The following is a 12,013-nucleotide window of genomic DNA, read 5'->3' as shown; positions in this document are numbered from 1 at the left end:
AATTGGGTAAAATTATGAAAATAATTACAATGGCATAGGGGTATTTGTGAAAATCCAAAATGGCCACCACGAGCAATTTTTAACCAAATTTGAGTAAAATTCAAATGTTTCTATTTCAGAAGGAGAAGGAATTTTGCCAAAAAATATTTGCAGGTATACTTAATCCATAGCTAGGTACCATCAGTTAAAAAATTGGCAAATTCTGAGATGTTGAGTGTCATGCCCTCAGTGATTTGACATGGAATGACACATCAAATAGTAATGAAAGGTTGAAACAATAAGTGAAAAATGTCAGCAGATTTAATGAAAAAACATGTCTGAAGATAAGCAGTACCAAGAAAAGAATAAGCCAGTGTTTATGTGCAAATGCTCACAAGGATTACTGTGCATGGAGGATGTGTCACCTTCCTGTTTGCCAAGAGCTATAGTCTGATGATGATTACATCAGAGGCTGATGCAAGACACCTTGACATGTGTAAAAGTGAGAGCTTTGTTCTAGGTTTGTGGCATGCACAGGAAATTACATAATAGCTCTTGGTGGTCCAGAAAGATAAGTAGCATTTCTGAAGTACAGCTGCATATCAATAAACATGCACTTAAAAAAAAACCTGATACAACCCAACTACTTTCAACAACTGGATCTGTGTCATGTGAAATAAATAATAATTTGAGTGTTTAAGACAAGATTAGAAAAACGTAAACCAACGTAGCAATATTACTTGTTTCCTTTTCATATATCCTATTATTATTATTATTTAATTGTTCATTTTATACTCAATACCAAACAGATATAATAGCAAGATAGTAATATGGTCAAATAAAAGACAATGTAAAATATAAAAAAATCTAACATGAAAACAAAATGATTGTTAAAAACAAGGAGTAAGTGAGATATCATTTTATATCTTTTATATTCCGTAGCACAGACAAAGATAAAGATAACAACTGAAAAGTCAAAATTTAAACTTAATGTTTCTTTCTTAGAGAGAAAATATTAAAGAATAAAAGTCAGTGGTGCCAAAATCAAAATTAATGTCATAAATGTCAACGGCATGAAGAATGGCAATCCAATCTGCTTTCAATAGGAATCTAATTTCAATACCTAAAAGAGCCATATCATTGATAGAATGGTTAGTTGGTTCTGGTGTTGAGCAAAAGGAAAGTCTTTTTGAGGGTTAACAGAAAACTCACAATTGTTATCATGTTCTCTAAAGGTCATTTGGGCTTGTACAACACTCTGAAGGTTAGATTTTTTAAACTGTATAAGATAGATGGTGTTTTGTGTGGTTTAGGTGATCTCTTTCTTGATGTTATAGTGTGTGTATGTGTGGTATGAATCAGAATATTTTTGAGAATTCTGTTTTTCTCAAAAGAAGCAGCCAGACATTTCGAGAAAACACGACTCACAGAAGGTCATTAAGTTGAAATACATGGAAATATTTTGCATATAATGTGAGGTGTTCTAGAGTTTCAGATGGTATCATCTAATTGTGATCTGTGAAGTTTGAATATGTAAACTTTCAAACATATACAAGCTTAAAGTAGATTCATAAAAATTGTATTCCAGGATTTATAAAAGCATGACATTAGATAAAATATGAAAGTCTGTCCCAATATCAGAGAATATTTATCAGAAACATTAAGGTAAAATATGAAAGTTTTATATGAAAATCAAATGGAAGAGAAGCTGAACATGGATTTTTTTTTATAAAAATGGCTGTAACAGTTAGTTAAAGAAATTTGTAATCTCAGACTGCCAGCTGCATACATTGTACATATACATTGTCACTATGCTTCTGTAAACTTCATTCATATATTTGTAAGTACTTATACTTGACATACAGCAACTTCTAGAGAAGATTATGTCAAACAAGTCAAATTTTATGTCATAAAGATACATGACAGAAAATCATCTAACATTCTTCGATTATGTAATAATTTACAAAAAATGAGTTGTTAAAATCTGCAATAAAATTCAGAGTTAATAATAATTAGTCTGAATTATGAATGACATGCAAACCACAAAAAACCTGTATAGCCTCTCTGACATGATGCATTATCTACCAACTTCTTTATGCAATGACAATATCAAGGTAGGCTGACAAAAAGAAAAAATATAAATAAAGATATATATATATATATATCTATAGTCTTTGTACCTTGAAAACTTTTATGGCTCTGGTGTTCTACCCAGTAAAATAGCTGAACCATTGAAAAAGACAAACCACATTCTGAAGAGCAACAGATTAAATTTACAGGTAGGATTACGTCTATAAATAAATTCAAAGAAAAAAAGTTAAAATTAAAAACATCAGAATTCTTAGATTCTTACTTGACATTATAGTTACAAGTAGGCTATTTCTTGTAAAAAAAACAACCAAATTCACTAAGAAAGTGAAAAAACTCAGAAGAATAGACCTACACTGAAGAAAAAATATATTTTACACTGCAAGGGTACAGTACTGCACAAACATAAGTTAAAATCCTAAATGCCAAGAGAAAAAATGATGAATTCATGTTCAATAGCCAAGATATTGGTTCACATGCAGAAATAAAAAGCAGAGAAGTTATTCAAAACCAAGAATAAGAATAGCTAAAAGTTGTGGTGAAGGTTATTGTACTTGAAGCAAATATTAATGATAATGAACAACATATTAAAAAATTTTTTAAATATTAAAAAATATTCTTCCTATTCAACTTCATAATACATACTAATTCAAAGTGCATCCATGCATTAAATATTTATCTTCAAATATAACAATGGACTGCATCCAGACACAAGTTCTGAACATTTTTATGCTTCATTCATAGAATTTTTTTTTTATATTTAATTTTTTTTTACTAATAAGTAAAACCTAAAGAAAACATTACTACACATCAACATTACATAAAAAATAGTTTAGAAAGTATGTAAGATTTCATTCAACATGAGATAATTATAACTTTTAATTTTATTTTAATACTCAGTAAGGTGAAGACAGGATTAATACAGGAGTTATGAGATATTAGAAGAGTCAAACTAATCATTAAGCATGGGAATTCAATAATTCCTTATTTGATTTTCATACGGCATAAGCAAAAATAAAGTATTTCATGATAAATGTAATATTTTCAAACATTGGAAAGTAACTGAAATACATGATTTTAGTTTATAATGTTTTCAAATAGTTAACTAAAACAAGTACACCTTTAGATAAAATCCCAAATCAAAATGTACTAAAAAACTTGATATACAAGTGAGAAAACAGCTTGTTTACCTCAATGTTCTGAATGGAAACGGTGATGCATAGGCTATCTTCTGATGTAATTTGAACTAAAACTAGATCTTTGTCAGGTGGAAAGTTGTACTGGAAGAATTGGGGTTCAGATGGAGAAACTTTTACATGCATTTCCTCTCCCGTTCTAAATAAACATGAAAGAGAATAATTAAATCCCTCTTTTTACTAACATATTACATGACATTGCCTAACATTATGTGAAGAAATTACATGAAAATTGTTCTGATAAATTTGCTAAAGCAAAAACATTCATTAAAATTAAATGCAGCTGAGGAAAAGTCAATTTCTTTTTTGCAACATTTTACTCAAAGCTGCAAATAGGAAGTACAGCATTACCAGAAAGTATCTAATGCATTCATGAATAAAATACAAAGTTTAAAAAAATCTTGTTGAGCTACCACAAAACTAATTTTGTTTGTCCTCTTATGATTTAAGTATGAAGAAATCTTTAAAAAAAAGTCTCATGAAACCCAGTACTATTTAGGCTCTTTTTCAAAGACATGAAACTAAAAAATTATTGTCTATATTACAAAAATAAAAGTGCTCTATATATTTCAGACAAATCTTCAATTTTACAGATCTTAAAAACATACAATGACTTTCTGTGAGCATTCAGGATCATAAACTTTAAAATATCTGATCACAATTTTAATATTTTTTACAAATTTTACACAAATACTTATTGGTGCCAATAGCCAAAAATGGACTTGTTATTCTGAAGTACAGTAAGATTTGTTTTAACCTATATGCTGATCTTGGATCTTAACAATGGTGTACTTTAAGAAATAAATACCACAGATGTTCCTCATGCCCTATTAATTTAGTGTTATTTTCAGAACTTTTATTTTCATATTTGAAACAAAATAAAAACTTGTTCTGTACAAAGTCAATAATCTAAAAAAATTTATATCTACCAAAGTTTTAAACCTCAATTTAGATGTTCTTAAATTTTTCATAATCAGATTAGAAGTATTATATCTGTATTCATATTATTCCAACTGACACAGAAAACAGGACCATAATATGCATAATAATGACCATTATTTATAAACAACTTGAACTTTAAAGCTATTGAAATGGGCTCCTATTTTTACATGACTTTGTAACCATGGTGGTATACATTCTCTAACTCTGAAAATACTTAATGTACCTTCACAAAATTTGACAAGCTTTCAGTAAACATTACAAGTCTTTTGTAGACAAAAAGTCTGAATTCTTAATGAAATATTTTTACTAAAAACTTCAAAAATATATATGGAATCAAAATGTTGGCAACTTCAAGTGCAAAGTGATTTTCATGTTAAGATTAAAAATCCTTTTCTTCATATAAAAATTATCAAATTTCATATGCATAATCTCTAAAACCATCTAAATAAATTTCAAACGTTTTTTTTTCAACAAAACTTTATATTTTATTTGTTATTTTCTCTACCCTAACTTCACACAAGGTCAGTAAAGTTGTCTGACCTCATAACCAACATAAAAAATATGAAATAAACTTAAATTACCATATTTTTCTTTCTAGAATGACTTCAAATTATAACATGAAACTACATTTGTTTATCCTAAATAGCTTAAAGCTCATAATAGTATACATCTGTTTCTACTTAAATGTTATTGTCCTTTGAACCATGTCTAACTAATCATACCACCACACAAGTTGTAAATCACTTAGTGATCAAGTAGTTCACATGAAAAAATTATATTATTATTACTTTTTTTTTTAAGTTCTAATTTTTACATTTTAGTTACATTTATAACAATAAATAAAGAAAACACTTGAAAAACAGGAAATATAGAACTTATCCAGGTCTTCTTTTTCTTTTTGCTGTTGACTGTTGAGGAAACTACTTTTTTATACTAATGGTACTACTGCAATAAACATTTTTTTATTTAATTAAATAATGCACGAAAAAACACAGAATAATAACATGTAAAAAGCAGACAATGCCCTGTAACTATCATAAATTTTCTCTCTTTCTAAGTATGCGATGGGAGCAGTTAAAAATTCAGCTAAGCTAGTTGATGTATTTCCATTGGAAGTAAAGTTGGAACTGGAAGTGAAATAGAAAATTCTTTGTACAGAAAACAATATAACATAATATATCATTTGATAGACTGAAACTTTGGCTTTCTATTGGTTATAAGTAATATAGTACTAAAGATCAGAGAAAACTATTGGCAATTTGTGAAAGGGAAGATGTGACAAGTGGGCATGGCAAGTGAGATATGATTTTTCTAGATTATGGCTCTGTAACCAAATAAGATTAAAGGCTATAAAAATTATGCTTTGCTTGAGTAATAAACTATATTATAATGATAATTTACATTAGATCCCATACTTCTCAGAGGGGTGTTAAATAAATTACAGAAGAGGGAAGACCCAGAGAGCAAATATCATAATTCTCATACTAGAGGAAATTGAGGGTTTTTTAAAATGCTTTCTTATAAAATTAAGAACTTAAAACTTATATAATATTAATATTTGATTTATTAGCTATGTTTTGATGCCACAATTATTTGTATAACATTATAATAAAGTAGTTTAATTAAATTTTGAACATAATTCAGCCCTATGACATGTGCAGAAAGGGTACCCAGATAAAGAGAAGGTAGATTTCTGCTCATGTTTTCCCTCAGAGAAATTATTTCAAAAAGCAAATACAAAATTTTTTTTTAAATAAATAAAGGACTATTTTTATAAATTTTTCTTAACCATGAAATTAGTGAAATTTATACTATCTTCCAAATCCATATATTTGTACTTTTGAATGCTGTTTTATTCTCAACCACAAAAATATATCAAAACTCAATATCTGCTACATAGAAAACAGTGTTTAAAACAACACAACAAAAACATGAAACTCCTTTAAAAAGGTGCATAAAGCACAAAACTATTAGAATATACACTTACTTCAGAACAAACTCGGGGATAGTAGTCATTCTTAGAAGAAAAGGCACAGGTATTTTAGAAGATGTAGATACATCAACATATATACTCTGGTTACCTGGTGGAACAGGTCGATAAGTATTCCTATAATTCTGCATAGGGCATAAGGTTCTACTGACATGTATATATTCATGTCTGAAATTCAAAAAGTATTATACATATATAAAAAAAAGAAAAATATTATTGTTTGAAAATAATGTTAAGTTCAGCATATTTACTTGGAAATTATTCATAAGAAATATGTACTGTATAAATACAATCACAAAATGTATTTCACTTGATTTATTACTTAACTTTATTTAATATATCACTATAATAATGATACTGCTTGTCTACTACAGTAAATTAATTTTATGTACAAGCAAACAAATTTATTTTTATTTAACTTTATTTCACATACCTAAGTTGTGAGTGCAATATTAGTGTGCATAAAATTTATTCTGTGCTTCCTGTTACAGAAAAATGTACCCAATGAAGAAGTGGTAAACATAAAGACAAAAGTACACATACTGGAGTCATGTCATTTAAAATGAAAGAACACACAAGTAACTGGATGAATTTTGTATTTCTTATCAGTTCATTCTTTTAACTGGATTGACAACTCTTTGACGTCAATCTGTCTCCAACTGAAAAGAAAATCATAAAATACATGTAAGCATACGTATGTCTGTATATAAGTACTTTAAAATCCAGAATGCCAAGATTAGCATGGCAATCTATGTAAAGTCACTGGATATAAAAAAACAAAAACATTCTGCATACAGCTGGTGGAGAATTCAAGCTTCTCACAAGAAGCAGAAACATAAGAGCTAGAAGCCATAAAGCAAACTCCCCTCTGGGATGCTGAAAGTAATGAACAAAAATAATGTCACAGACATGATATTTGTGACTAACTCACAGGTAGTATTGCAATAAATTCAGGGTGGTTGGTCACCAAAATGGGTGGAAAGAAGAAAAGCATGGTAAGACCATCACCTGGATGCATGTGTAAAGCTAAACAAGGAATCTAATAAGCTCACAAGAGAGACTCTTGTAACAAGTCTGGCACAACTCTACTGTCAAGATATCAAACCCCTCTGCACTACGAAAGTAAAAATGGTTGTCATGGAAGGTCTTCATCAACATTCAGAAGGAATGAGACTGCTGTGTAGCTAGAAAATGCAATATATGGTGAATTAACAGGACAATATACAACCAGAAGCTCAGTGTTAACATCAATAAAAGACCTATCTTCTATCTCTTGGAAAGCAGCTGGTCTACACAAGAGGTCAGAGCTGTTGGTGCAGCTCGTGAGATTGTCGACTACTATTCAACAACTGAATTATTCAAGACTATCATTTTGAGGCATTATGCAAATATAGAATTAATTTGAAGCATTTTTACTCTAGTCAAGTTTTTTACCAGTGTTCAAATACATGTGGTTTGAAAATGAAATGATTTCAAAATCAATTCAGTTTTGACCAACATCATTTCAAATTGAAACCATGAAGTTAAGTAGTTTCAAATCAAAATAAACCTATAAAATCTTTTACACATCCTACATAATTTTAATTCATTAGGACAAACAGTTTACATTTTTATTAGAAAATTTATCTCAAGAGTGAAGTAACTGAATCGATCTTTCATTTTTAAACTAATGTTTAATTAACATGGATTAAGTGTAAAATAAAAGGACTTTCAAGAAAGTATAAACTGGTATTTATGGTGACATCATCAATACATTATGCAAACTGATGCTATTAAAGGTTCGAACTCTCATTTGGTAATGTGTTCCGAACCTACGAATATCAAAATTTATCCTTTGTTACTGTTTAAAACAGTAACTTGTGTTCTGTCAAAACACACTTGTGTAATTATAAACAAACTTTATGTTGTTAACTCTTAATAATTTGATACAATTAAATACTCTGATTCCAGTCACTTTTTACAATTGTTTATTGAAGTTGATGAAAAAAACATGACACAGATATAAAATGGCATATGGGGTTTCTTTACGTGACAAAATATTCAAAAGTGTGCAACACCATCAGTAATTGTAACTGACAGACTCCAAAAAAACTGTAAAATCTGATACCCTCATAAAAAAATAATACAGCAAAGTAGTTTCTTAAGTGTATAAGTTTGTTTCATTGGAAATCATTAATAATGCTAAAATAAAGAACCACAACAGCAAGTAGTCCCTACTGTGCACAGAAGGTAAACAGTAAAAGTATAATCCTCCTTTGAAAGATATCACACACACACACTCTCCATGTACAGAAACTCACAAACTAAAAAATTATAATAAGAATTTTTCTATATTATAAAATTTCTTACCTCTCCATGACCATTGGAACTTGCCATGAAAAAATTCCTGTATCTTGCTTCACTACAAACATGACAGGTGAATATTGTGTAGCATTCTCACTAGACACCATTATTCGAATAGCACTTGTCTATGAAAAATACAAAAGATAAATGACTGACTGAAAAATTCAAATAAACAAATATAAACTAAAGGATTCAGTTTATTACAAAATACCAGTCACCCCTTTTCTAAGTTAGCATTATCTATAAAAACAAATAGACTCTTTAATGAGCATTATATCTTTCTTTTTACCTTGCAACAGCTTGTTTAAATGCCTTATACTTTTTAAAGATTTTTTAAATTGTATTTACACTACTTCAATTATCACTGAAAAATAAAATTTGATTTTATGGAATCAAATACAGTTTTTTACAAACATCTATAGAAACTATAAAAGTTCAATATTCTATTATTTATAATTCAAGAGTTCAAATGTTTACACTTTGACAAGTATACATCATCAAAATAATTTCAAATTTTTAAGTAAAATGGTTTAACAAACACTCATCGTTACAAGTTATTATGACAATGCAGCCTAACCATTAATGACTCAAAATTAATTATGGTGCAAACACAGTTTTCATCACTTGTCAAAACATATTCCTGCACATTAGATAATACACCTGCTAACCAAAACAATAATGGGCTCCAAAATCTCAGATATTTTATAGGAATAAAATTCTAATTTCAGTATCATTAAAAGTCTATCCAATTCTGGGTATTAGCTGACCAAAATAAAAAATACATCTATTGAATGACACCACATATAAAAATCCATAAAAAACCTTTACACTTTGGATATTCAAGATTCAGACAGAAAAACAACTGTGATATGCGCAATAACCATTTCTTTATCACAGATTACAATTTTAAATAAAAGTACTCTCTTCACAACAAGAACACAACTTCCACTAGGACAGTATGTGATTATATCTTTATTGATGTAATTTGTAAATATAGTTTTAAAAAATTGCAGTTCTTAAAAAAATATATTTTTTTTCAATAAAGGGTACCACTTTTAATATATAACAACATTACAGTTTATATCAGCACAATTTCAACACTTTTCCCATGCAGTACTTCCAGAAAAATCCTTTTTTAGAAAATGTTCACCTTTTCTAAATTTTTTAAATGAGGTACGAATACTACAATTAGTAATTACTAGCACAAACAGCTGTATGAATAATACAGTTAGTAATTACTAGCACAAACAGTTGTATGAATAATACAGTTAGTAATTACTAGCACAAACAGCTGTATGAATACTACAGTTAGTAATTACTAGCACAAACAGCTGTATGAATACTACAGTTAGTAATTACTAGCACAAACAGCTGTATGAATACAACAGTTAGTAATTACTAGCACAAACAGCTGTATGAATACAACAGTTAGTAATTACTATCACAAACAGCTGTATGAATACTACAGTTAGTAATTACTATTACAAATAGCTGTATGAATACTACAGTTAGTAATTACTATCACAAACAGCTGTATGAATACTACAGTTAGTAATTACTATCACAAACAGCTGTATGAATACTAGTTAGTAATTACTATCACAAACAGCTGTATGAATACTACAATTAGTAATTATTATAACAAACAGCTGTATGAATACTACAATTAGTAATTACTAGCACAAACAGCTACCCATAGGGTGGCAGTTCTGCTAGTTATGCTAATATAACAATAGGTAAGCAAAGAACGATTTATAAGCATAAAGTTTTACTTCTGAAGAAAACAGACCAATGTTTTGTAAAATATGTAGTATGTTTCACCATCAATAAAACTCTGCTTATAAATTGTTGTTTGCCTACCTATTGTTATTTTAAATAACTTGTATAAAATTAGGAAATTTATTGTTTCAACAAGGTTTTTGAATATTGGAAGTGCATATTTTAAATTCTGGAAAAAGGCTACCTGCAGAGTTGAGAAATGGTTTATGGGTGCATAACAGACATTTATAAATGAAACTAGTGATAAAGTGTCAAATGGCATATAATAGTTTTTATTTTTATAATACAAACTGACAAATAAAGTTGATCAAAAGATGAGGAAGATTGCATAGGTATTATAAAAATGTAAGTAAATTTTTCATTATCTCAGATTAAATTATAACGATAAAACTGCTTCTGTGATAATATAAAAGTATACATATATAATCAGGTCATTTTCATACTTACATATGGAAATATGTTCTTAATATTTGTTTTTAAGTACAAAAAATTTTTATCCATGCAACTTTATGACAACTATAAATATTCAGTTCTTATATATCAATTAAAAGCACATCTTCATATTTTCAAATAATTTGAAAACTATGAAGAAGCTAGTAAAAACATTGAAAATGGTGACTGTCCCTCTACTGCATCCAGAATAAATAGTTACCAGCATCTGTTTCTTACAGTAGAATTACTCATGATATAATAATGCCCATAACAATAAATAATATGAAATTGAAAAGCCCCATTATTCATGAGTATCTGTGATATGGTGCTGGTGGTAGTACAGTAAATGTATTTGTGTACTACTTAAGTATTGGTTTTGCTTGCACTTGTATAACTTTTATTTGTGTACGTATGTGCTTCACTATGTACTTCTGGTTAATTCTTTAATTTCTTTATATAGTGCAACAATGCAAATATGTACAAGAATAATGAAATGTTCATTTGAAATAACTTAAAAATGAATGAATTAATGGGGAATCTATTATGATATATAATGCACATTATAACTTAATTACACGCATATACAGTATGTATGTGGAATTTAATAGTCAAATCACACTAATAAAATAATGTATATCATCTCAGTGAATTAACATACTGGCCTTCTTGCAAAATCCGCCATAATTATAAGAATTAACTTTACAAAGAAAATATAGTTTAAAAAAAGCATACTCCTATCTTCATTAGCTATTGTAATGCACCAACTGCTTTAACAAATTCTGAATTACTCTTATTATAAACCCATTACTGCAGATGAACAATAAAATATTGAATATAACTGTAAGTGTATGAAGGTCAGCTTACCTGTCTGTAAACTTACAACAAAAAGAACTTTTGTTTTTAGTCAGGGTGATTTTTTTTTCTAATTGTCACAAAGCTTGATCATTTCTTCATAGTAACTATAGTAATTATTTTTTACTGTAAGGTTTTCAAATGCATAAACCTATCTATACTTAAAATCCACATAAGAGCCTTAAGTTAACCCTTTCCAGATGGGTCACGGGTGAAAGCCTATGTCATCACGTTTGTTGAGTCACATTCAAAATTTTATTTAACTACTATTTCATGAATTTATGTCAATAAGTTTGGTATCATACTGTAGATTATAATTCAAATTTTAGTTTTATACATTATTCAATTTCTTAATTTGAAAGTAAATATTAAAAAACACAGTTAAACATCAATTTTTGTGTGTCATGTGGTA

General features: G+C 28.5%; 1 protein-coding gene across 1 annotated transcript in view; it reads right to left on the bottom strand.

Moving 5' to 3' along the window:
- LOC106466299 (SID1 transmembrane family member 1-like) overlaps positions 1-12,013 on the bottom strand; it is a 185,677-nt gene that overhangs the window by 164,468 nt on the left and 9,196 nt on the right. The window contains exons 2-4 of the mRNA XM_022394275.1: positions 8,545-8,663; positions 6,193-6,363; positions 3,258-3,402 (exon numbers count right to left, since the gene is read on the bottom strand). Of these exons, the coding sequence (XP_022249983.1) occupies positions 3,258-3,402; positions 6,193-6,363; positions 8,545-8,663 (435 nt within the window). The remainder of the gene's footprint in view (positions 1-3,257; positions 3,403-6,192; positions 6,364-8,544; positions 8,664-12,013) is intronic.

Source organism: Limulus polyphemus, unplaced genomic scaffold (genome assembly GCF_000517525.1).
Source record: "Limulus polyphemus unplaced genomic scaffold, Limulus_polyphemus-2.1.2 Scaffold2215, whole genome shotgun sequence".
NCBI classification, from domain to species: Eukaryota; Metazoa; Arthropoda; class Merostomata; order Xiphosura; family Limulidae; genus Limulus; species Limulus polyphemus.
This window is presented reverse-complemented; position numbering and strand designations above follow the sequence as displayed.